The sequence below is a fragment of the Balaenoptera musculus genome, chromosome 16 (genome assembly GCF_009873245.2).
Source record: "Balaenoptera musculus isolate JJ_BM4_2016_0621 chromosome 16, mBalMus1.pri.v3, whole genome shotgun sequence".
NCBI classification, from domain to species: Eukaryota; Metazoa; Chordata; class Mammalia; order Artiodactyla; family Balaenopteridae; genus Balaenoptera; species Balaenoptera musculus.
The window spans coordinates 31311966-31339483 of record NC_045800.1 but is presented as its reverse complement, the minus strand read 5'-3'; the positions used below and the strand labels follow the sequence as shown (position 1 = coordinate 31339483).

The 27518-nt window shown below is 34.3% G+C and overlaps 1 protein-coding gene across 10 annotated transcripts in view; it reads left to right on the top strand.

Annotated features, from left to right (window-relative positions):
- The window catches only part of LCOR (ligand dependent nuclear receptor corepressor), a 128669-nt gene that overhangs the window by 67098 nt on the left and 34053 nt on the right, over nt 1-27518 (top strand). For 8 of the 10 annotated variants that reach the window (XM_036828048.1, XM_036828051.1, XM_036828052.1 and 5 more), the window contains 3 exons: nt 19027-19159; nt 23663-23950; nt 26809-26902. The exons of 1 other annotated variant lie outside the window; for it this stretch is intronic. In XM_036828048.1, coding sequence (XP_036683943.1) covers nt 19027-19159; nt 23663-23950; nt 26809-26902 — 515 coding nt within the window. The remainder of the gene's footprint in view (nt 1-19026; nt 19160-23662; nt 23951-26808; nt 26903-27518) is intronic. One more of the 10 variants, XM_036828050.1, reaches the window with a different exon arrangement.

Below are 27518 nucleotides of genomic sequence, written 5' to 3'. Positions count from 1 at the left end.
CAGACGCGCAGGCTCAGCAATTGTGGCTCACGGGCCTAGTCGCTCCGCGGCATGTGGGATCTTCCCAGACCAGGGCTCGAACCCGTGTCTCCTGCATTGGCAGGCAGATTCTCAACCACTGCGCCACCAGGGAAGCCCTAACATTTTAATTTTTATTTCTATTTTAGCACATTGAAATTTATAGTAAGAGCAGATACTAAATCTAGTTATTATTTTCTCATTGTATTCTACAGCATGTATTTGTGTTGAATTATTAGTTTGGGCATATTCAGTGCTGTTAGATAATGACTTGTCTGTCATCTTGTCCCAGAGTACCACAACTCAGTAAGTATTCATAGTACCTATTATATAAAATGAACTGTGGAAGAAAAATGTATCAATATAGTGCCTGTCTATTAAGACTGAGAAAGAAGAAACAAATATGAGAAGTTTAAGGGTTATTTACTTGTGAGACTTAAATAGATACAGGGTGGAGTTAAATGGATACCACAAATTAATACATGATTAACTACTTGCTCAGTTAATTGTACAAATCTAAATTGCAAGACCTAACCTTGTTGTGTTTCCAGAGGCCTTTTATAGATTATTTTAAAAGATTCAGGAAAACCACTTGACACAGTGAATCAGTGCTCATCCAAGATGAAATATCAAAGAGGTTTTTTTGGGGGCGGGGGCAGTTTGTGTGTGTGTGTGTTTTGTGTTTTTTTAATATATACTCCCGATCTGTGGACTTTTTCCCCCTAAAACAAACATACAGACTTGGAGAAACCATTAATCGGAGATTAACTGTATCCAATTTTATGTGGTTAGAGTTAACCAATATACTAATCATACTGATCATTTGGCAGATTTATTGAATGTCTGGTTCTGTGATAAACCAGAAAGTATACCAAAGAAGTAAAAAGTGGATCCCTCCTTGCTTATGGAATGTTGGTGAGACCATGGGTGGCTAATGGAATTAAAGGAGATCTAAATTAGGGAGATTTAAATCCTCTATCCTGCTTGCCCAGAATCAGAGCTCTGATATTGAGAGTAAAATTCCCTCCTTCATTCTCATATGTAATATTTGAAAAGGTAGTAGATAACACAAGAAAATACAAGTACGTAGCAGTTGAGAGGTGCAACAGATGACACTGGAATTTGCTTAATCAAGGAGATCGAATTCAACGTGAACCTTAAAAGGATCTGTGTTTTAGAACAGTTAATTTGATAGTTATTTTTAGGATGTAATGGAGAGAAAATTAGAAGAGGTTCTTGTAATCATCCAGAAAATAAGCCTGAACTAGGGTCTTGGCTGTGCAGATGCATAAGGAAGGGATGTATGTAGAAAATCTAGAATAAAGAATTGCTGAAACTTAATGATTACATAAATGTATAGATAAGGGAGAGTGAAGTGATACTGATGTTAGGCTTTCTAAGCCAGGTTGACTTAACATGGTGAATTAACAGAGGTTGAGAAGTGAGACGGGGAAAGGTGTAGTGGCCAGTTTTTATGGTGAGGATAATGAGGTTATTAGCTGGAAGCAGTTTGCGATGAAAGTAAGCATTTAGTTGGAAGTGTCCAGGAGACAGAGTTGTGGAAATTGAGTTGAAAGAAGAGGTCTGAGCTGAATACATATTTGGAGTGTTCTGAATACATACAATGATTGGTTTATTTGAGCAGGTGAAGTCTTCGGTGAGAGGTAAAGCGCAAAATAGTGAGAACTGAAGAAAACCTTCATTTTAGAAAGTAGGAAGAAGAATCAGATTGAAAGGAAGGTAGAATCATAGAATAAATGGGTTGCCCATCTTGAATCAGACAACTTCCTGGCCCCATCCTGGGTGATAAGTAGGGAGATGGATTGTCACGTTTGTTGCTCTAATATGGACTTCTATGCCATTTCCCAAAATGGACCCTAAATGGGTTGAGTAAGTACCCCCAAAGATACTCCACTGGGCTTTGAGAGAATAGCTTCTCAAGAACACTGGTTGTGGGAGCCAGACTATAAGTCTGACAGGGTTAATGAATAAGTGGTGTGGGAGTTAAGAAATGGATATAGACTACTAGTTTGAAAAGTTGTCAGTGTCAGGGGTGATGAAGGAAACAGGACCATAGAAGGAATGGGCAGTTGGTTTAAGTAAAGATGTTTTGGGGAGGAGGGGGAAACACATAATATTTATACTCTTGAAAGAAAAGAAACTGGAGGAGAGGAAGAAATTAGTTATTAAAAGGACGGAACAGTTGAAGAAGGCAAAAACCAACAAGAAATTAGTTACTGAACGGTGATGAGAGATTCTTATTGAAATTAGAATATAGTCAGTGTAACTGTAGGTGTTAACAGTTGGCAGGAATTCAGCGAGGCAAGAATGCCTAAGTATAAGAATCCTGGCTAATTGACTTGCTCACACTGAGGGCAAAGAACAGTGAGGAACTCTCAACTATGAAGGCAGTGTTTTAAAAAAATAACAAGGGGGAATAGGCTATAGTAACTTTATTCCTCTCACTTGAATTGCTACTTGGAGTTTTCTGCTTGTACCAGCAACAAAAAAAAGATAGTTTCAAGAAAATCAATAAGATTGCATTGCCCAGCAATACATTTTTGAAACCATTTTTTGGTTATTATTCTTTTTTTTCTAATTGTATAATTGAAATATAACTTGCTAGTTTCAGGTGTACAACATAATGGTCAGTATTTGTGTATGTTGCAAAATGATCATCACAGTAAGTCTAGTTAACATCCATCACCACACATAGTTACAGTTTCTTTTTCTTGTGATAAGAACTTTAAGATTTATTCTCTTAGCAACTTTCAAATATATAATACAGTAATTTTTTTTTTTTTACAAATTTATTTTATTTATTTATTTTTGGCTGCGCTGGGTCTTTGTTGCCGCACGTGGGCTTTCTCTAGTTGCCGTGAGCGGGGGCTACTCTCTTCGTTGCGGTGCGTGGGCTTCTCATGGCGGTGGCTTCTCTTGTTGCGGAGCACGGGCTCTAGGCACGCGGGCTCAGTAGTTGTGGCACATGGGCTTAGTTGCTCCACGGCATGTAGGATCTTCCCAGACCAGGGCTCGAACCCGTGTCCCCTGCATTGGCAGGCGGATTCTTAACCACTGTGCCACCAGGGAAGTCCCTGTAATACAGTATCATTAACTACAATCACCATGCTGCACATTACATCCCTAAAACTTACTGATTTTGCAACTGGAAGTTTGTACTTTTTGACTACCCTCACCCATTTTGCGCCCTCCCACCACCACCAGTCTGTTCTCTATGAGTTCAGGTGTTTTGTTTTGTTTTTAGATTCCACATAAAAGTGATATCATACAATATTTGTCTTTGTATGACTTATTTAGTATAACGCCCTCAAGGTGTATCCATGTTGTCACAAATGGCAAGATTTCCATAAAAAGCTTAGTGTTATTCCTGTGTGTGTGTGTGTGTGTGTGTGTGTGTGTGTGTGTGTGTGTGTGTATAGATAGTTGGACCGACCACATTTTCTTTAGCCATTCATTCATCTACGGACACTTAGGTTACTTCCATATCTTGGCTATTGTAATTAATGCTGCAGTGAACATCTTTTTGAGTTGGTGTTTTTGTTTCCTTTGGATAAGTACCCAGAAGTAGAATTGCTGGATCATATGGTAGTTCTGTTTTTTGGGGGACCACCGAACTTTTTCCACATCAGTTGCCCCATTTTACATTCCCACCAACAGTGCATAAGGATTTCAGTTTATCCACATCCTTGCCAACATTTGTTGTTTTTTGTTTATTTTTTATTTTTACATAGCCATTTTAATGGACGGAAGGTGGTATCTCATTATGGTTTTAATTTGCATTCCCTAATAATTTGTGATGTTGAGCATCTTTTCATGTGTTTGTTGTTTATTTGTTTATCATCTTTGGAGAAATGTCTGTCAAGTACCTTCCCCATTTTTAAATCAAGTTTTGTTGTTGTTGAGTTGTAGGAGTTCTTTGTGAATATTCAGCCCCTATCAAATATATGATTTGCAAATATTTTCTCCCAGTTTGTAGGTTGCCTTTTCACTCTGTTGATTATGTCATTTGATAAACAGAAGTTTTTTAAATTTTGATGTAAACCATTTCATCTATTTTTACTTTTGCTGCCTGTTTTTTTGGTGTTATATCCAAAATATCATTGCCAAATCCAATGTTATGAAGCTTTTCCCACTATGTTTTCTTCAAAGGGTTTTATAGTTTTAGGTCTTTATCCATTTTGAGTTTATTTTTGTATATGTTATAAGGTAAGGATCCAACTTTATGCTTTTTACATGTGGTTATCCAGTTTTCCCAACACCATTGGTCTTTTCCCCTGTTGAATGGTCTTGGCACCCTTGTCAAAAATCGTTTGGCCATATATGTGAGGGTTTATTTCTGGACTCTGTTCTATTCCATTATTCTATGTGTCTGTGTTTATGTCAGTACCACATTGGTTTTTTTAAATTTATCTTTAATTGATATAACTGGTTTATAACATTATATAAGTTTTATGTGTGCATATTATATTTCTACTTATATATACAGTACAACATGCTCACCACCAAAAATCACCATACAGTTGATACCCTTTATCTCCCCCCCACCATTCTTAGTATCTATGTGTTTGGTTTGGTTTGTTCATTATTTTGTTCTTTTGGTTTTGTTTGTTATATTCCACACATGAGTAAAATCACATGGTATTTGTCTTTCTCCATCTGACTTATTTCACTTAACTTAATACCCTCAAGTTTTATCCATGTTGTCACAAATGGCAAGATTTCATCTTTTTATGGCTGAATAATATTCCATTATATATATATACCACATCTTCTTTATCCATTCATTGATGTGGAGAAAAGGGAACCCTTATACACAGTTGGTGGGAATGTAAATTGGTATAGCCACTATGGAAAACAGTGTGGAGATTCCTCAGAAAAATTAAGAACAGAACTACCATATGATCCAGCTATCCCACTTTGGGTATTTATCCAAAGATTACAAAAACTAATTGGAAAAGATATATGCACCCCATGTTCATTGCAACATTATTTACAATTGCCAAGATATGGAAACAACCGAAGTACCATATTGTTTTGATTACTGTAGCTTTGTAATAAGTTTTAAAATTAGAAAGTGTGATACCTCCAACTTTTTTCTCTTTTTCAAAGTTGTTTTGGCTATTTGGAGTCCCTTGAGATTCCATATGAATATTAGAATGGATTTTTGTATTTCTGCAAAAAACACCATTGGGATTTTGATGGGGGGGGTATATTAAATGTGTAAATGATTTGGGGTAGTATTGACGTCTTAACAATATTAAATCTTTGCCCTTTTATTTCTTAGATTTTTTCTTTTAAAAGATTTCTTCAATTCCTTATTTCTGAATTTAAAATGAACAACTGTCTATTTCACACTTATTTTGTCAAAAGGCACCAGCCACTGTGGTTGAAATAAAGGTACTATGAATAATTAAAAGTTTTAGCCACAGATGCTATTTTCAAGAAATCTGTAGTCTAGTGGAGGAGGTAAGAAATATTTATATATAAATAAATACAATACAGGTTATATAAAACTAGTTCTGTGAGAGCAGCCTATATAAAGTGCTATAGGAGTTTAGAAAAAGGCAGGATTACCCTCAGTTAGGCTTTGTAATACTGTTACCTCCAATGTGAAGTTGGATATCCTTGTGTTTATAGTGGTCTTGGGCACCTAAGGAAACCCACAGTCATTACTGAGAGCAGATTAGAAATTCAGGAAGTCTTCTGATTGAAATTGGGTTGTGGATGATAATTGGAATAGTATAAACTTTTAATTTCCAACTAGTGGAAGGATATAAGAAACACTTGTTATTGACTGGGGCAGCTTGCATTTGTCTTTTAATGTTTTAAAAACTATACATGTGTAATGGAAGGAAAACTATAACAGCAAGTGCTGATTATAGATACTGGTAAATTAAGTATAATGGTAATAATAATCATTTGGTACTTGCACTTTAGGCTTAATTTCCAAGTACAGTAATAACAATTAGATGTACTGGTAAGAGTCATACGTGGTAAGTTTGTTGTACATTTTTAATACTTTATAAACTCTTGATATGTATTCAGGCTTCAAACTTTGTTGTTTTCCTATTCTTTAACCTGTTGGTCTGCTTAACAGTATTGAAGGTAACATTGACATACAGTAAACATTGTATTAAGCACAACAATTCATACTTGGTTAATGTAGAAAGTAATGATATACACGAAGTAAGAAGGTTTCTTTTTAGGTAACTGACCTTAAAGAGTATAAGCATTTAACATGGTGGAGCCATTTTCCCTAAGACTTGCTGGCATTTAAAATAATAAGACATAGGAGAGTGGTATTTAAATCAATGAGTTGCATCTTGTCGGCTCTTTTTAGCTCATTGCTTGAAATGTCAGTAAGCCATGGGTAGCGGACATGACTATAGCTATAGGCCCATGTTCTACTCACATAGGCCTTTCTAACATAATTATTACAAAACCTGCATGCGTACATATGCTTCTTCTAATTCCCAGATTTTCTATACTATATGGTGTGAATTTTTTAAAAATACCATTTAAATTTGGAGAATCCCAGTACAGCGTGGGCATGGTCTTGAATTTAGACAGGAACAGCTCTAAAATGTCACCCCTTCAGTTTTGTATCACACTCCTTAAATCTAGACCATCTTACCTTTCCCAAGTGAAACTTATTTTTTCTTTTATTTCCTTTCCTGAGGTGTTATCTCTTAAAAAGAAAATCTGCAGCTATGTAAGTGACCTTCCCCATTCTTATCCCCCCCAACCCAAACTCAAAGGTGATAAACTTTAGAGTTACAAAAGAAACTTTAAGAAATGTTAATCTTTATTTTTTGTTTAAAGTTTAACTTTATTAACTGTTTATTGCCCTGAGAACTAACTACCATGCTGATATAATTTTGTTGCTTCATTTATTCAGTAATGTCCTTGCTATTTTCAGGGATCAGTAGAGCTACTTTTGTATAGTTCTTAGAGAAATTTAATAATTATATCAGGGGTCAGAAAACTATGACCTATTTCCAAATCCAGCCCACAGTCTGTTTTTGTAATGCCTGCAAGCTTAAAGAGGTGGTTTTGGAGGGGGAAAAAAGAGATGTTACTGTATGTGGCCTGCAAAGCCTAAAATATTTACTATCTGGCCCTTGACAGAAAATGTTTTATTCTGTTTTGAATATCTTCATCAGGTTGTTGAGATTAAGAGAATGCTGAAAGTTACTAACTTCCATATCCTACTTACTATTCTCTTTGTTATTCTTCCTCTAACTGTGTATCAGAGCAACAACACAAGCAAATATAATTTAATGGCAGAACAGCTAGGATTATAGAGAAGAGGGTGGGAGAGGAACAAGGGAGATTTGGTTTGTAGAAGAAAAGTAAGATTCAGCATTTGCCCACCCTACTTTTTTAAACTTTTAACTTTCAAGTAATTTCACATTTATAAAAAAGTTAAAAGAATAGCACAGAAATTTTCATGTGCCAGTCACCATTTAACATTTTGCCACATTTGCCTTGTTAATTCATTCTCATTCTTTCTCTGTCATAGATAACTACATGTAACACACACACACATTTGCCTGAACCACGTGAGAATAAGTTATGGACATCATACCCCTCATACCTCTTTACTCCTAAATATTTTCCTGTTTATTTCTCTGTTTCCTAAGAATAAGGATATCCACTTACTTAACTACACAGGACAGTTACCAAAAATCAGGAAAGTTACTTTGATATATGTCTAATCTATGAATCTCGTTTAAATTTTACCAGTTGTCCCAATGACTTTAATAGTTTTTTACCCACTCCTTTAATCCAAAAATCCAATTTAAGATCACTCATTGAATTTGATTTTCACTACTCTTTAGTCTCCTTTGAACTAGAATGGTTCCTCAGCCTTTTATTTCTTAGTGACATTTACATTTTTGAAGAGTGCAGGTCATTCATTTTGTAGAATGTCTCTCAATTTAGGTTTTCTGACTGTTTGTTCATGATTAAATTCAGGTCATGATCTTTTAGCAAGAATATTAAGTAAGTGATGTATTCTTGTCAGTTTAGTAGGTGATGTTAACCTTGGCAAGGTTGATGTCCACTGGGTTTGTCCACTGAAATGTTACTGTTTTTCCCCTTGTGATTAATAAGTAATTTGTACACAGATACGTTGAGACATGTATTTTTTTCCTCATCAAACTTTCATCATTTCAATTTTAGTATTGATGGTAGTTTCTTGCTGGAATAAGTTATTTTTCCAATTATTTGAAAATAGCGATCTTAATAACTCCGTTATTTCTTTCACATTGTTTAGTTGGCTTTACACTGTGAGGAAGAGCTTTCTCTTTCCCTCTATTTGTTTGGAGTCAGGATTCTTATTCTATTCAATAGGTTATCATCTAGTGTCCCAGATCTGGTTAGTGGGAACCCCTTCAAGTTAACCTCTGTCATTTTTGACATGTCCCCATCATTTTTTGAACCCTTTCTTACTTTCTGGTACAGGATATTTTGGGTTCATTTTGGGTCTTTTCTGTGTTCCAGTACTGGATTCCATTTTCGTAGGGGGAATCTGGTTCCTTTGGTGAGGAACTGTTAACGTGTACACCTACTTTTTTGTCCAATCTACATACAGCTTCATTAACAAAGACCAGATGTTGGGCGATAATCAGCCTCCTTATCTTCATTTATATCTAAGGATAAAGCAAAAAAATATCAAAATGCCAGCAATTCATGGCCACTGACATATCTATTCAGAATACTATGCAAAGAAGTCGATGGCAAGTAAAAGATACTGTTTTTTAACCTAAAAGTATGCTTGCTTGAGGAGAAAGATATTCACATGAGTTTCTGAAAATGTGTCACATTTCTTTGTGACTCTGAAAATGTAAGTAAAAATCATTTCTTTGATTTCAAATGGTTAGTTCAGGAGTCACAATTCAGTGATACATTCAGTATCTAGCATCTTTAATACCCTAAACCTATTTTTAATGATTTTTATTGAGGTAATATTTATACACAATAAAATAAATCCATTTTAGAGTACAGATTAATGGATTTTGGTAATTGTATACAGTTGATAACTGCCAGCACAGTCAAGGTGCAGGACAATTTCCTCACCTTAAAACGTTTTCTCATGACCCTTTGTAGTCAATCCTTTTATTGGACCTACAGACCCAGGCAATCACTGTAGTTTTACCTTTTCTAGAATTTTATATAATAGGAATTATAGATATGTAGTCTTTTGTTTTTGACTTCTTCCACTTAGCATAATTTTTAAATATTCATTCCTGATTTTGTATATGATATTTTGTTTCTTTTTGTTGCTGAGTAGGTCTCTGTAGCATGGATATGCCACTGTTTGTTTATCCATTCATTTTTTTAATAGACTTTGAATTGTTTCCAAATGTTGACTGTTAGGCTTATTCACATAGCCTTTGGGCATATATTTTCGTTTCTCTGGGATAAATACCTAGAATTGGAATTACTAGGTAGTATTGTAATTGCATATTTAACCCTATGAAATACTATCATACGTTTCACCAAAGTGACTGAAACATTTTGCATTTCTATCAGCAATGTATTGGGAGTTCCAACATTCCAAATTTTGACAACATTTGATATTGTTGGTCTTTTAAACTTTAGCCATTCTGGTTGGTCTGTAGTAGTATCTCATTGTGATTTTAATTTTCATTTCCCTGATGACTAGTGATGTTGCACATCTTTCTCTATACATACCCATGTGAAACATTGTATAAATCTTTAGCTGTTTTAAAAAAACTTACATTCTGTATAAAACCGCTTGTCAGTTTTTTCTCTTAAAATTCATGGGTTTTTGTCCTGTTAAGAAATTTTTGCCTAATCCAGTATCAAACACAGGAAAATTTCATATTTTCTTCTAGAAGTTTAGTAATGTTAACTCTTATATTTTGATTTATGATCCATTTCTAGTTAATTTTTGTATATGGTGTGTGAGTTAAGTGTTGAGGCTTATTATATTCTGTAAGATAATCCAGTTCTAGCACCATTTGTTGAAAAGAGCTCCTCTCCCCCTCCAAATTGAATTACTTTGGCATCTTTAAGTCAGTTGATCATATACATGTAGGTGTATTTCTGAACTCTGTCCTGTGCCATTAAACTGTATGTCTATCCTTAACATAAATACCACAGTGTCTTGATTGCTATATCTTTATATCTTGAAATCAAATAGTATGAATCCCCTAACTTTGCTTTCTTTTTCAAACTTGCTTTGCTAATCTAGATCCTTGACCTTTTATATAAATTTTAAAATTAACTTATTCTTTAAAAAAAAAAGCCCTTTAGAATTTTGATTAGGATTGCACTGAATCTGTAGATCAGTTTGGAGAGAATTGTCACATTAACAGTATCAAGCCTTCCGTTTATGATCATGGTTTATCTCCTCTTTATTCACATCATCTCTAATTTCTCTTAGCTTTGTAGTGTCATTTCCCTTCAGCCTGAAGAATTTTCTTCAGCATTTCTAGTAGTACAGAGAGATAGTACTTTAAGTTGTTGAGAAAAGTTGTAAACTTATTTGGAAACATCTTTTGGATGTTTGTTTCTTTGCCATTCCCCCAAAAGTAGTAAAAGATAAAAGAATATATTATATGGATTATGTAGTTTGAGATAACCAAAAGCTTAATAAAGAATTGGAGGTCTTTTCTGGTTGAAGAAGATGTCAGCCCATTCAGTATATCTTTTTCGGCTTTGGGTGATGAGTCATTAGACCACAAAGTGTTGACGGCTTGCTGCAGCTCCCTTTTCCTCTACCTCTCCTTACCACTCTCACAGCTCCCTTAAAAGGATGTTGGAAAATTGACATAAACTGGTGAGGCTACCAGAGAACATAGCAACTGGAGACAGACGGCCTACACTTTCCCCTGAAAGCCGTATACAGAATTAAGTTTTAAGTTTTACACGCACATATGCACACATTCTTCATTTTGCCAGCTCTAGCAGTTAGAAAATAAACATTCTTTTCATGACAGTAAAAATGTAAAATAATAAATATGCGGGAACTATATGAATAAACAACAGAATTTTGAGATTCATTAAATTTTAAGATAAATGTAAAGCAGTTACTAAAAGAGAAGACTGAATATTTTTAAGGATGTTACTTCTTCCTGAATTACTTTCTAAATATAATCCTATTCAGATCAAAACACGTCTTCTTTGGAGAGCTGGTGGTGGTGGGAACAGAATTGACTGAGTGATTTTAAATGCAGTCTGAAAGAATAAAGCTAGAATAACCAGGACATTTTGGAAAATATAAATAACAAGTGGGGTTTGCCTTCCCAAATACAAAGACTTTTTATAAATATGTAATAATTTTTTAAAGTATGATACCGATGATGCTTTTTTCAGTTCCTTATTAAGGAGAGAGCATTTAAAAAACATAATGACTACTCCCTACCCCAGAGGTACAGAATCAAAAGCTCTGGGAGTATGTTCTAGGCATGTATGCTTTTAAGAAGCCCACAGTAGATTCTGATATGACGGAATCACCTCTGGCTATGAACCAACCATTCTAGGTAGACCAATTCCTGAATCGTGAAGGAAGCAACTCGTCAGTGATATAAATTCCAGTTCTGATCTCAAGCTTTATTCCTATTTAGTTCTGGGCCAAGAACTTGTTTAATAAATAGGGATAATAAATGCAAAGAACAGTGGTTTTTTATTTACAGAAGAGTATGTCACATCATTTTGTTGTTTTTTGCCACACCATACATAATGATTCCTTTTAGAATTCATGTATGAGGGAGGGGAAATGACATGAATTGTTTTAACTTCCTATCTCCTGACTATTGTATTAGCTTTTTTAGCTCTGTGTCATAGGAACTTTTTTGTTCTTGTTGATTAATTTTGGTGTTCTTAAGTACAGTGAGGGAGGATGAGCTGCATTTTGTTTATGCACCATTGCTATAAATTTTTAACTTGGTGCACTTGAAAAGAGTATATGATTTTGTGGTATATTTTTCATCTTTGGTTATTATTTGGTTAGGATTATTTCAATCAAAACAACTATTTAACTGGTGAAATTATTTTAAAATAATTATTTAAACTCGGGGAATAATTATCTTAAGGGCATACAGTAAATGGAGAACCATTTGTTCAAAAAAAAAAAAAAAATCTAGTAAATCTCAGTAAGAACAAGAGTCAGTGACATTTGACCCATGACCCACTCCCACCCACTTCCCTGAGCTCACTTTGAGGGACTCTCTACTCTGAACAGGAGGGGCAGACTGTGGGCCTCTTTTATACATTCTAGATTCTTGTTGCAGAAGCCTTCATGCAGGCAGGCGAGGTCAAAAGGCCTGTAGGGCCCCCTTCCCTCACTCAGCCTTTACTGTGAGTGGAAGTCTACTCTAGGCACAGCAGGCTGAGAATAGTAGGCCCCAGTTGCTGGGCCAGGCCTCATTCATAAGGCAGAAGTTCCATCCAGGAGGGGCAAGTCATCTGGCACCACCACTCATAGAGCACAGATGTCACTCTGAGAGAACTGGGTCACTGTCGCAGCCCCCAGTTCCTGTGCAGAGTGGCACAAAGGTTCTTCCTAAGGGAGAGGCAGGCCTTAAAAACAGATAACTCTGTAGCTCTCCCAAGGAGACTGACTTTATTTGGAGCAGAGCTTGCGAAAAGATGTTGAAAATTATGAAGATCTTTGTGGTGAACAGTTAAAAGGAGGCTGGTAGCTCCATGATACTAATAGCAACAAGTGAAATAGCAGACAAGTTAGAAGTTTAAAAGAGAGAATCAGGAAAAAGAGGAAGTGCCCTCCTGGGGTTGGAGCAAGCCTCAAATGCTGGCAACACACTGCCCCTGCAACGAGGCTCCACCTTTATTGGATCAGACTGAATGCAATTTATGCCCCAGGGTGTGGCAAAAACAGTAGAACAGTTAGTAGAGACTAACAGCTGGGTTTGTGACACCGCTATAGGCAGATCAACCAGAAGCTTATAAAGGAGAGACCCAAGAAAAAAAAAACTGCCAAAGAGCTAAATTCATAGTTATTCCTGGTGGACAGAGAGACTGTGCATGCTCAAGATAGCATCCTCTGAGAAGTGCAGTCAGAGGCTGCACACTGCTGGGGAACTAGAGATAAAGAGGGACATTTTCTAATGAGAAAAGGGTCAGTCTATAACTATAAATGTATTGTCTTCTAACAACAGAGCCCCAAAATGCATGAAGCAAAATGCTACAGAATTGAAGGGGGAAATAGACAATTCAACAATAATAGTTGGATACATCAATAGCCGACTTTCAGTAATGGATAGAGCGTCTAGGCAGAAGATCAACGAAGATGGAAGAATTGAACAACACTCTGAATCAACTAAACTTAGCAGATGACATCTATAGAACACTCCACGCAACAAGAGCAAAATATTCATTCTTCTCAAGTGCACATGAAACACTCTCCAGGAGAGACCATATGCTGGGGCATAAAAAAATAAATTTTAAAGAATTGCAATTATACACAGTATGTTTTCCAATCACAGTGGAATGAAATTAGAAATCAGTTACAGAGGAAATGTGAGGAATTCACAAATATGTGGAAATCAAACAAAGCATTTCTAAATAACCAATAGATCAAAGAAGAAATCACAAAGGAAATTAGAAAATAGTTTGAGATGGATAAAAACAAAACCAAAACATACCAAAAGTTATGAGATATAGCTAGCAGTGCTTAAAAGGTAATTTATAGCTACAAATGCCTACATTAAATGAAAAAGATCTCAAATCAATACCCTAACTGTCCACCTTGGGTCTAGAAAAAGAAGAGCAAACTAAATCATAAATAAGCAGAAATAAGGACATGAGTAGAGCAGAAATAAATGAAATACTAAAATAAAGAATATCATCAAACCAAAAGTTGGTTCTATGAAAAGATCAATAAAATTGATAGATCTTTAGTGCTGAGCAAGATAAAAAGAGAGAAGATTCAAATTACTAAATTACAAGCAATATAGGAGAGACCACTACTAACCTTACGACAATAAAAAGGATTATAAGGGGAATACTGTTGATAATATGTATGCCAAAATATTAGATAATTTAGATGAAATCAGTGTAAATGCCTAGAAAGACACAAACTACCGAAACTGACTTGAGGAGAAATAGAAAATCTGATCAGACATATGTTGCAGGTTGAATTGTGTCCCCCCAAAAAGATAATGTTGAAGTTCTAACCCCTGGTATCTGTGAACATGACCTTACTTGGAACTGGGGTCTTTTCAGATGTAATGAAGTCAAGATGGAGTTATACCAGATTCAAGTGGGCCCTAAATCCAATAACTGGTATCCTTATAAGGAGAGAGAGTTGGAAACACAAACACACACACAGGGAAGAAGGGCATGTAAAGATGGAGGAAAAAATTGGAGTTATGCTGTCACAAGCCAGAAAACACCAAGGACTGCTGGAAACCAGCAGAAGCTAGGAAGAGGCAAGGAAGGACTCTTTCCTAGAGCCTTCAGAAGGAGCCTAGACTTCTAGACTCCAGAGCTTTGAGAGAGTACAGTTTGTGATAATATAGTAGCCCTAGGAAATTAATACGACCTAGAACAAGTAGAGATTGAATTAGCCATTTTAAAACTTTCAAAAAAGAAAAGCCTATGGCTAGATGTCTTCACTGGTGATTTCTACCAGATATTTTTAAAAGAATTAATACCAGTTCTTCACAAACTTGTCTAAGATAAAGACGGAAGATTTCCTCATTCTGTAAAACCAGTATTATTTGAAAATCAAAACCAGGCAAAGACACAAAAAAACAAAACTACAGACCAATATCAATAGTCTGTAGAACTACACACCAGTATCACCACCAAAAATCCTTAACGCAATATTAGCAAACCAAATCCAGCAACATATAAAAGCTATTATACACCATTATTAAGTGAGATTTATCTCAGGAATGCGAGGTTGGTTCAACACCCCAAAATCAATTAATGTAATACAATGTATTAATAGAATAAGTGGCAGGAATCACATGATCATCTCAATAGTTGCCTCCCCAAAAAGCACTTGGCCAAATCCAACACCTTTTCATCATGAAAATGCCCAACAAACTAGGATAGCAGGGAACTTCTTCTACCTGACCTACGAAAATACACAGCTAACATCGTACTTAATAATAAAAGACTGAACAGTTTCCCCCTAAAATCAGGAACAGGACAAGGACGTCTACTCTCACCATTTCTCTGTTCGGCGTTTTACAAGAGGTTCTATCTTTGGAAGTTAAGCAATAAAAAGAAACCAGAAACCAAAAAAAAATCCAGATTGTAAAAGAAAGTAAAAGTATCTGTATTTGCAGATGACATGATACTGTATATAGAAAATCCTAAGGAATCTACAAAACACTATTAGATTAATAAGCAAGTTCAGTAGAGTAGCAGAATACAACATTTAAAAAAAATAGTTGTATTTCTATACATTAGCAATGAACAATCTAAACAAGAAATTAAGAAAATTCCATTTACAGTAGCTTTAAAAAATAAAATATTAGGAATAAATGTAACAAAAAGTGGAAGACTCATATACTGTAAATGACAAAACACTGTTGAAAGAAATTAAAGAAGATCTAAATTAAAGGAAAGGCATCCCGTGTTCATGGATTGGAAGTCTAAATGTTATGAAGACAGCATTTTCTCCCAGATGATCTGTGCGTTCCCTGTCAAGACCCTAGCCGGTTTCTTTGCAGAAATTGACAAGTTGATCCTAAAATTCATATGAAAATTCAGGGGACCCTGAATAGCCAAAACAGTCTTATAAAAGAATACATTGACAGGACTCACACTTCCCAATTTCAAAACTTACTACAAAACTATAATGATCAACATAGTGTGTTACTGGCATAAGGACAGATGTGTTGAGATCAATGGTATAGAATTGAGATCCAGAAGTAAAATTTATGGCCAGTGATTTTTCACAAAGGAAGTTGGACCCCTTCTTATACCATACAGAAAAATTTAGTTGAAATGGATTATAGATCCAAAAGTAAGTCCTAAAACGATAAAATTTTTAGAAGAAAACATAGGAGTAAATCTTCACGACCATGGGTTAACCACTAGTTTTTTAGATACAATACCAAAAGCACAAATGACAAAGAAAAAATAGACAAATTGGAATTCATTAAAATTAAAACCTTTTGTACTTCTAAACAGTAGCATCAGTGAAGTGTTAAGAAAGCTTATGGACGGGAGAAAATATTTGCAAATTATGTCTGATAATGGACTTGTATCCAGAATATATCAAGAATTCTTACAGCTCAACAATAAAAAGATATATAGCCCAATTAAAAACTGGGCAAACTGTATGAGTATACATTTCTCTGAAGGAGATATTTGGCCAGTAGCACACAAAAAGATGCTTAACATCAGTAGTCATTAGGGAAATACAAATCTAAATCACGAGATACCACTTCTCGTATATTAGGATGGTGTAATCAAAAAAATAACAAATGTTCATGAGTATGTAGAGAAATTGGATCCCTCATTGCTGTTGGGAATATAAAGTGGTGTAGCTACTTTGGAACATAGTTTGACACTTCCTCAGAATGGTAACATAGTTACCATATGATCCAGAAATTCCACTCCTAAGTATATATCCAAGAGAAATGAAAATACGTATCCACACAAAAACTTGTACACAGATATTAAAAGCAGCGTTATTCATATCACAGTAGACAAAAAGTAGGAACAACCCAAAAAAGTTCATCAACTGATGAATGAATAAAATGTTGTATATCCTTACAATGGAATGTTATTTGGCAGTAAAAAGGAAGTAAATACTGATATATGCTACAACTTGGATGAACCTTGCAAATATTATTCTAGGAAAAAGAACTCAATCACCAAAAAACCAAGTATCGTATAATTCCATTTATGTGAAATTTCCAGAATTAGTTAAGTCTTATAGAGACAGAAAATAATACAGTGGTTGACCAAGGTTGGGAGAATGGGGAGTGACTGTTATTGGGTGCAGGATTCCCTTTTGGGATACAAAAATGTTCTAAAGTTAGATTATGGTGATAGTTCCACACTTCTGTGACTATACTAAAAAACCATCGACTTTACTTTAAATGGGTGAATTGTATGGTGTGTGTATTATATCTCAGTAAAACTCTTTAAAAACAAAATGAATAGATGTGACTGTAATTATTAGGAACCAACTAAAAGTAAGCTGTATATTTCAGAGTACAAGTTGATAAAATTGGTGTTTGGTTCAATAAAGAATATGTAGCAACTGCCTTACTGAATGCTAGGTTAGTTGACCTGTGTTGATTTAGGTTAGAAAGTAGCCTGAATGCTACATTAAACATAGTTTAAGTATAGATATTCTGTTCAAAGTCTGACTACACTGACTGAATGTAGGGCTAAGGACTTAAGTATAGTTGTGCCATGTAATGTCTGATTTTTGAAAATCAATAAACAGTGAAATGGCATTAAAGTATAATGCAAATGAGGATTTTATCGAACTCTCTAATACCTGTTCCTGATACATTTTAAATGTTAAATCTGTATCAAAATTAGATTATTTTTTGTGATTCATTTTTAAAAGTTACTTTCTTAATAATTTCTTTAATCCATAGAAGAGAATGTTGGCAAATACAACTATAATAGAGGTTTTTGTAATGATTCATAACATTTAAAATATTTTGTTTAAAAAATTTTAAACTAATTATGTGGCAAACTTAATATGTCTTACATGGAAATGTTAAGGGATCGTTGTTTTAATTCGAGTGTGCAAGAGTTCTTCATAGTGAACTATTTACAATATATAATTGATGCTGAATGTGTCTTTGCAAAATACATATTTTGGTTGCACTGTTGACACAGACCGGTGATGGGGAAATCATAGAAAACCAACTGCAGATATTATTGGGTGTACTTAAAATTTTTGAGGAAATCATTTGTGGATTGTAACATGCCTTTGGTATCTTGTTTACTTCCTTTTCATTGTGCCAAGGTATGTCCCATTTTCTTATTTAGAGCACTTTTAAGTTTTTCATGGTATAAGTAAATGTATGTGTTGATACATTGCAGTGAAGAAAATTATATGCACTTGAACTCTTAAAAGATGTACTTTTTCTTCTTACTCTTATATTCTACCATCATAGTTTCCTGTTTATTAGCTACAAGGGTGGAAGTAAGTGTAAAGCTTTGTCAGCCTAGTCCAGTGCTCCTGCAGTCTGAGAGCATATTCTGGAAATCGTCTAGTGCAGCATTTTGAAACTTTGTGATTAGGACACACATTTTTATATTGCAAACACTATATATATATATATATATATATATATATATATATATATATATATATATATGTAAATATTTTATATATATATATAATACTGAAATTTTTACCCTTAAGGTACTGAACTGTTTAACTCTTATAATGCAGTGCACTCTATTTTTCAGGTTTTTTCTTCTAGTGCTAGTTTTGACCTACTAATTTCACAACCCACTAAAGATTTGAAAGTTACCATTTATAAAATAGTACTCTAGGGACAGAATTAGGAATTCAGGTACGTTATTTTTGAGTTTTCCCTCCTAATGGCCCATTTGAAATGTTTGTTTTGTGTCTAGAGAAAATACCTCATACTAGGAGGGCAAACATGATTCTCAAATGAGATTTGGTGTTTAAGATATCTTTTTATCTGAGTTGGGTTGTCTATAAACTGTTGCTGTAGTGTAATAAGAACCGATGTATTTGAATGTTCAAAGAAATTTTCCCTTTAGTAATTATAGTTCAATTAGAGTTAACCTATACATTTAAACAAAACTCATAATCAAAAAACATGGATAAAAACACCCAAAGCATAGTTTTATATTCATTTTGCTTTTTGTACTTTTGTGGAGATAAATATTATCCTGAAGTTTTAAAATATTTTAATTGTATTAAAATGATTTGTCTTATCTGTTACTAACATTTGTCTTTGATTTTGGATCTGTGCTTTTGATATTGAATGGGGAAAGATTTTTGTGCAAATATTTCACCAAATATTTTTGCAGGGACACTTAGTCGGTCTGGATGAACCAGCTTCGGGAGCTGGGCAAGAAGCTCTGCTTAAACGAGAGCAAGCAAAACTCATTCGATTCGAGAGACAAGCAGAAGAGTTCCTCAATGCAGTCTTTTGTAGAAAAGGTTGGTTCCAGTGAAGAATGACATTTAGCATCTGCTTGTCTTATCTTAGTCTCCTTAATTTCAATGTCATTTTTAAAAAGAATTACCTTTAAAAACATTTTTCTTTATTGATAGTATACTTTATAATTCTCTATATTCCTTTGGTCAAGTTAAATTTGGAATAAGGTGAGGCAACCCCTCTCCCTCCTTTTTGCTCTGCAGTGATGCCATGTAAGATTTAGTTAAATAATTCTTAAAATTGTTATGAAAGTGTGAAAATTGTAAGGTCTCAGTAGTTCTATATTTTGTTAGACAATTTTTCTTACATAAATAGTCACTGTTGGGAGTTCGCTGGTGGCCTAATGGTTAGGAATCCAGGCTTCCACTGCCGTGGCCCAGGTTCATTCCCTGATCGGGGAACTGAGATCCTGCAAGCCACGCAGAGCGGCCAAAAAAAAAAAAAGGTCACTGTTTTAGCCACTGATAATCATAAAGCAAACTGTGTAAAATTTTAGTAATTCCTCACTGAAATTTCATTTGGAGAAAAAAAATATATAAAATTTTATCTGAAAATTAGATTTGCAAACTTTTTTTCTCCTTGATACAGCCTTGTTTTACTAAAAAAATTTAAATTATTAAAATTAGAGAAATTCTTTCTAAATGAATTTGTATTCCTTAGTTATGCCATCCCTCTAGTTCCAAGATGGAGGTTACTATGATAGGCTCTAAAGAAGTTTTTTACAAACTTCTGATAATGCTGAATATCCTTATTTCATCTTCAGCAGACTCAATGATTCCACTTTCTTTAATATTTCTTCACATGTTCTAGTTTACACCTCTCATTCCTTTGGAAATTCCCTTCTTCTTTCCGAACTTTGAGGGGTGATTTTTGCCTGTACACTAGTTAAAAGTCTGATAAGTGCAGATTCTAATGGGTTGGTTACACTTGGAGACCAGCTGAGCTTTTGGTTAATGTGATCAATATTTTCAAAAGGGAGTGAGTATGAGGTGAAGTGACATATGCAATTAAGGAATGCATAAGATTTTTGTTTCCAGAGACACTTTTTTTTCTTCTTCTTCCATCAGATCCCCAGGTAAAATTAAATCTTTTAGTACTTCTCACTTCTCTTTTAATATCCTCTAGTACGCTCTCACCTAAAGCTCCCAGCCAAGGCTTCCATGCTCACCATATCATTTCCATAAAGTACCCTGATTCCAAAATTATGTTCAAAAGGTTAGTTTTATGAACATTTGATTATTTTATTAAAGTGACTCACATTTAACATATAAATGACTGATAGATCAGTTCTTTCAGCTTATTAACTAAATAAAATATTTTTCCAGCTTCTCTGCTACTCCTCTCCTTTAGGATGTTTACTGAGTCATGGGTCTAATGCTGCAGGAAAATGCATTATCTGAAAAGAGGAACTCCTCTTCCTAATTTACATGGATGAACCACTTTTCATCCACTCTTTGCTTAGGGGGAGGGGAGTTAATGAGGTCAATCACAAGCGGATTGATGAAGAGAATTCTAACCTGCTTCTCTACTAGTCCCATCCCTTTGTGATGTAGGTATAACTTAGGTTAAAATTCTTGTAAATTTTCTTATTTAGAAATTTAATTTGGGGCACATACCCTTTTGGAGAGGAATTTTTACCTTGGGCTCAGTCTTGAGAGATGAGAATCCTCTGAAATTGTATGTAAAGTTAAGTTTGTATATTTGTCTGTCTACTGGCATATGATGCTCAGAAAAAGAACTATTGCTTCGCAGTTGGAAGTTTCCCCTTTATGTATTAATATTGTTATTTTTAGATATTTTATTAATCCTCTTGGAAATGTCTCAAAGATGGGCATTAGTAGTCTTCAAATTAATACCAAAAATGTTCAGTATCCAGAGATATAACAGGCAGTTTAATCTGCGGAGAATATTTTGTTTTTAATAAATAATTCAGGTATTTGGATTTAGTCCTTTGTTTCTAAGTATTGCAAATTGTATGTTTTAAATAATGGAGTATGAACAGGTAATATATAGCTAGGTAGAAACATTAGATGCAAATAAAAGTAGGCTTTTGTGGTATGGACACTATAATAAATTCCAGTTTAAGAACAGTAAACTTTCTACAGCTGTCATAATCATTTCTTTTCAGCTTGCTTTGTCAGTTGTCTCAGAAAATTTGACACTTTCCTAAAAGTTAGGTTTGCATTTTAAAAACATAACAGGTGGCTATGATGTAGCATTCACATGTTTTTTCTGTAGTTTTAACTTTGACCTGATTTGTTGTTTTTATTTGACTCAATTGTGCATGTTCCCCTAAGCATGGCTAGGTTTATAGATATTGTGTTTTAAGTAAATGAAAGAATGAAATGTGTTCAAGAAACTTTCAGAAGACATAGAAATTCAGATGGCAGAGATGTCATCAATTCGTAAACATGAATTGTTTCTTGATTATATTAGTTATTCAATAAAGAGGCAAAATATGCTGCAGGCATTTAAAGCTCAAAAGTAGCAATTTATGGTCTTTATCCTAAAATCTTTGACTCTTTACAAGTCTCTTTAATATTTATTAATCTAGTTAAACACAGAGACATCTCATAAATTACTTCATTTTGCTTCCTTTTTGGAAGCTTTCTTTATTATATATTATCCAACCTTTCAGAGGTTAAAAAGATACAATAACATATTAAAACATTAAATTATATACAGTCATTCAGAGGATTGTATGCTGTGCAAGAAAAAAATGGATCTTAAATAGAAAGAAATATTGATAAGAAAACCCAGTGGGTAGAGAGATTGAAAAAAGCAGTATATGGCTAAAAATGTTTATTAAAACATTTAAGGAACCATTGTCAGTGATTGTAGTAACTTCTGAACCTTACCTAGTTGAGTACCTTTATCCTTAAACCATCTAGCATACTCAGTCTCTATTTATAGAGAGGAAACTTAAGGTTAAAAATACTTAATAGAACAGAAATGTTATTATTGGTAGAGCAAACCTCGTTAAACTCCAGAAAATTAAATAAGTATTCTGACTTTATGACTATCTTCTGATCCTGAATGTTGTCCTTCAGAAAAAAAATTGTTCTTGGAAGTCCTGTGTGATTTTAATGTGTTTGTTTTTTGTGGTGATTTTAGATATTAATAGCTATTAGTCGGTTTTGCTGACTAAATCCAAGTTCCTTACAGCTCCAAAATATTATAGGTAAAGTAATTGACCTTCTATGGTTAATCTTTAAAAGAGCAAGGAAACTCAGGTTTTCTGAGACCCATCTTCTAAAGCCTAGGAAGTGTGGGAAGGAAGTATAAAGGTCACGGGTGGAACATTTTAATCAAGGGTCTGCCGCTAACCATCTGTACAAATTTGAAGAGGCCACTTACTCTTTAGATCACATTTATCTCATTTATTGTTTTTTTTTTAAGAACTATTTGTTGATTGATTTGATTGATCCATTTATTACTCAACTAATATGAATGTATACTTTACACCAAGATTAGGTGCTGAGTATACAGGGGTAAACAAACATAATCTCTGCTTTTCTTAAAAAGCGTTTAGTCTCCCTGATAGTGTGTTAATGACAGAGATGTGATGGTAATATATTTACACAAAACATTTTCCATCTTATTTTACTTTCAAGGTCCCTTCCAGTGCTGAAAGTTTTATGAGTTAATGAATTCATATGGTCTTTATTTTAAAATTAACATTGATTAGAAATTGATAACTTAGATGTTTATTTTATTGCTTCCCTATCTATTGTGTTCAGTGGTTGGTAGAGTGTAAAGAACTTATGAAAAGTACATGGTCTTAGGCTTTGGAGATTTGGCATTTAAACTCAGCGCAGAGGATCTAAAAGTGTGGTCCCCTGACCAGCAGTATCTAGAAACTTGTTAGAAATGCCAGTTCCTGAGCTCACTCTAGAACTGCTAAATCAGTAACTCTGGAGATAGGACCCAGCAATCTGTTTTTACAGGCCCTCGAAGTGATTTTGATGAATATTAAAGTGTGACAACTATTGCCTATTGCCCTAGCCGATCATGAATCTTAATATTATCTCTTTTATAATCTTGATATGCCTTCAGTCTTTTAGCAGAAAGTAAATTAAGCCTCATGAACTGAGCATTCCATTCTTCAATTATATAGGAAGCTATGGTTGAGGAAAGATCTAGGGGAAACCAGATGTAATCTGTAGGTGGTAAACAGGGGAGTAATTATTTCATTTAAAAAGGGTTTTGGGATTTCTGTATCAGGTAAGTGATTCTTGCCCATAAGATATACTGTTGGTTATCCCTTTATTTGACTTCATAATCGGGGGCGGGGGTGGTGTTTAGAAATAATTTTATTAAAATTTTATTTTTAAAAATCTGCAACTTTATAAGCCTGGAGATTAAAAATATAACTCTAAGAGGGAATACTATTTTTAGGATATTGCATTTTAAGAAAAAAACTAAAATGAAATTTTGTTTGCTTGAAAGCTGTCTCTTTTTAGTACATTGTCCCACTTTAAAAGTAAATAAATCTTTGTTTACAGACAGTCCCTGGGTCTCCGACCCCAATATTCCCCTAGTGGCCCGTGAGATCATGCAGCGAATGATCCAACAATTTGCTGCTGAATATACCTCAAAAAATAGCTCTACTCAGGACCCCAGCCAGCCCAATAGCACAAAGAACCAAAGCCTGCTGAAAGCATCTCCAGTCACCACCTCTCCCACGGCTGCAACTACTCAGAACCCTGTGCTCAGCAAACTTCTCATGGCTGACCAAGACTCACCTCTGGACCTTACTGTCAGAAAGTCTCAGTCAGAACCTAGCGAACAAGGTATGGTTTGATGTCAAGATCTCCTCTGTCCAATTAGAATACTTTTAATTTGGGGAGAAAAAAAAGTATTGGCAAGTAGGGCACCAGAAGCAATAATAGGATAAACTAATGTGATTTTTAAATTATTCCTGACTCTGCAGTGATAGAGAAGAAGTATAAATTGGCTACTTTACCCATCAGTAGTTCGTAGTCATGATTGATGTACCACCCAGAAAGTTAGGTGGTTACAGCTGTTACTTGATATTTGTAGAAGTATTTCACACTTTCCCAAGCATTGTCATATCCATTGTTTTTAAAACCCCTTTGCAAAATTAACTTTCCCCCCTTTCCATCAATGTTTAGGATTAGCACCTATCTGAGAAATAAATGCATCTTGTCAGATAGAAGTTATATTCTGCAGATGAGATCATGAGGCAAAAATATGTGTTATTTGCATTTTAAAAAAAGAAACTCATGAGGTTAGAAATATTGAGAAGACAGTAGACACACTCCAGGTTGTTAACTGTATTCAGTATTTTATGAATACACACACATATATACATATACTGTATTATAAACTAATTAGAGTATTTTCAAAAGGTAATCTGTTGGTGAGGATCCTAATTAAGTGAAGAGGTTAAGAGGGTGTCAATTTTGCATAGCAGATATTTCTTGAGTCTTTGAAAAGTTACTCTCAAGTAAATTAAATATCCGTGTTGCTTTGTGATCTCATTTTACCTTTAATTTCACAAAGATGAAGTGAGCATTTCAACTCTGCCACTGTTTGAACCACTACAAATTGTAAATTGGTGATATCTACTGCTGAGATTTTATTGCCATAGAAATCTCATAAAAGTGTGGATTTATTGGCGAGAAATACATGTTTATTTTGCAAAGTAAGTTTAATTCTTCTAAGAACCTCTTTGAAAGAACTTTATTTTGCTTATTTTAAGTTGTTTATGAAGGAATGACACTTAATGGACTGGCTGTAGTTGCTTATCAAAGGATATTTTTCTGAATATCTTTCCTTTGCCTTCTTTCTCTTTCTGTGTAGTGAACAGCAATCAAAATCTCTTAAGTTCTGAGAGATTTCCTAGCAGGAGGCCTCCTAGACCTCCTAGTTGTACCTTTGGTTATGGTGTTTGTAAAGTTGTTCTTTTCTATTTTATTGAGGATTGTTTTCTTTACCACAGATTGGTAACTTTCATTAAAAATCTGTTTGCTCTAAATATTGCATTACAAGCTTTGGGTTTACAATAGAATAACAGCATAGAGGTTGTATCTAAAGTATTAATAATGGAGATTAACATACAAAAATACAAACTGGTCTAACTTCTTAAGGCTAGTGTTATGCTTGAGAGGTATGTTGTGTTGACGGCATGCTCTTACCGAGAGAAATTTGAACTAGATAGGATTATAGTATATAAACCTTAAATGAAACAAAATTTTTAAAAGTATATTTCCTAATGAATTTTAATGTGTTTTCAACTTAAATCACAATATTTTCAGTGGTAGATTTAAAATATGTTGCCTATAATATGATTAGACAGACTATGAAAATAGTACTGTCTTTGGCTGGAAATATTTTAAGCAGTGCATTTGCTTGTTAGGTATCTAATTGGGTTAGATGGCTAATGGGATACTTGGTTCTATAAGATTATAATTACGTTTTTAGAAATATTAGTGACTCTAAAGGACAACACTGTGTATGAGTTGTGGGCTTTTTTTGGTTTATAAATTCAGTTGCATATTTATTTCTAACTGCCTGAAATAGGGAGTTACAGTGTCCTCAGATACAAGTCCCAAGTGGGTTCTATATTGAGGTGATTTTTAACATAACTAGATAGCAGGCATCTCGGCTGGCCAACTGAAAATCAGAGGCATTGAGTATTATCTTTCTTCTCTGTTAATTTTGGACAGAATGGCAGCTTTAAAAGTTATTCAGACTATGAGTTTTCTTTTCTAGACATGTCTATGAGGGGAAAAAAGTCTTTGGGGGAGAATAAAGTCTTCTAATTTTATGTTCTAATAACATGAATTTGTGATTTGGTCTAGCATCAGTAAAAGAAAAAAATGGTTATCCCCCGAGGCTCCCATCAGTATCAAGACTGTTTCATTCTTCTTTCTTTCCTTAAACTTTGCCCATCAATTTATAATAGCTTATTCATCGAAAAACCTTGCCTTTATAAATATCAGCAAGTAAATTTTGAATCTCTGCTGATTTTTCCCAAAAGATTGACTCCAAATACACAAGTTTTGCAGATGTGTGCGAACAGTGATTAGGATACATGCAAATTATAAACAGTTAACAACTGGTTCATCTTACATATTATTTTGTACAGTTATATATGTTTACTATAACCGTATAAACTTGTTTTTAAAATGACTTTTGTATTTAAATTTTTCCAAATCTAACTTTTATATACTCCTGGTGTTTCAGGTAGACTTAGCTCTTGAGAAATTTGGTTTTATAATTCATATGACATTGTGGCATTAAACTTATATACTTTGATCAAGGTAAATTTAGAAAATGACGTCTCATAGTTCCATTGCAGAACCTCATACCGTGTAAACTGCTATTTCTAATATCTCACTATATCTTAACATCTTTAGTGTTAATGCTTTACCTTTTCTTTTGCCCTATTAATGAAATATTTAACCCTTGGATATATGAGATATAACAAACTTTGCTAAATTTATGTCACTTCAGGAGGAAAAATATCCTGATTCTATTAATAAATTGGTTTCGTAACTCAAAATATATGGCTAGTGTTATCTGTTTAGTTGACTAAGCCTACTGCTTTGACATTTTTAGCCTATTCAGTTCATATTTGCTCCCAGTTTTTAATATCCTCAGGTGTTTCTTTGTGTCTCTACAGACGGTGTACTTGATCTGTCCACTAAGAAAAGTCCATGTGCTGGCAGCACTTCCCTGAGCCATTCTCCAGGTTGCTCCAGTACTCAAGGGAACGGGTAAGGGAAAATATTTGTGGCCTTCCACAGTTTTATAGGGGACAGTTTATCAAAGATTGATGCCAATCTCCCCTGTATGTTTTAAAACTTGATCCTTTAGAATAACACTGTTATAGGTGGGCCTTTAGTAAAATTACTTTTAGTCTATCAATCAAGTAAAAGCACAATCTGAAATCTAGAATTGGCAAATATAGATAAGTTTTGCCAGTTTAGTACAAATAGTAAATAATCAGGAATATGGCAAGAACGTCTTTGGACTTTTTGTTGTTGAGTGTTTGGGAGTGTGAAACCCAACCTAAATAGTTCCAGAGTTCACATGTAAAGGCAGTATTTTGTGTGCTGAGGTTGTTGAATGAAAATTGGGCTCCAATATTTAACTTGGTATCTCTAATGGAGTATGGGGGTTGTTCGTTTTTTTCTTGTTCGGTTTGGTTTGGATTGGTTTGGTTTGGTTTGGTTTGGTTTGGTTTGGTTTGGTTTGGTTTGTTGATTTGAACTGCAGTTTTAATTCTGTGTGGCAGTTCAGAAAATTAATTGTGTGTATTTTTTGTTTTTAATTAGATAAGAACGGTTGTAGATGTTGATAGATAACCATCTTAGGCTGCCAAGACATTAT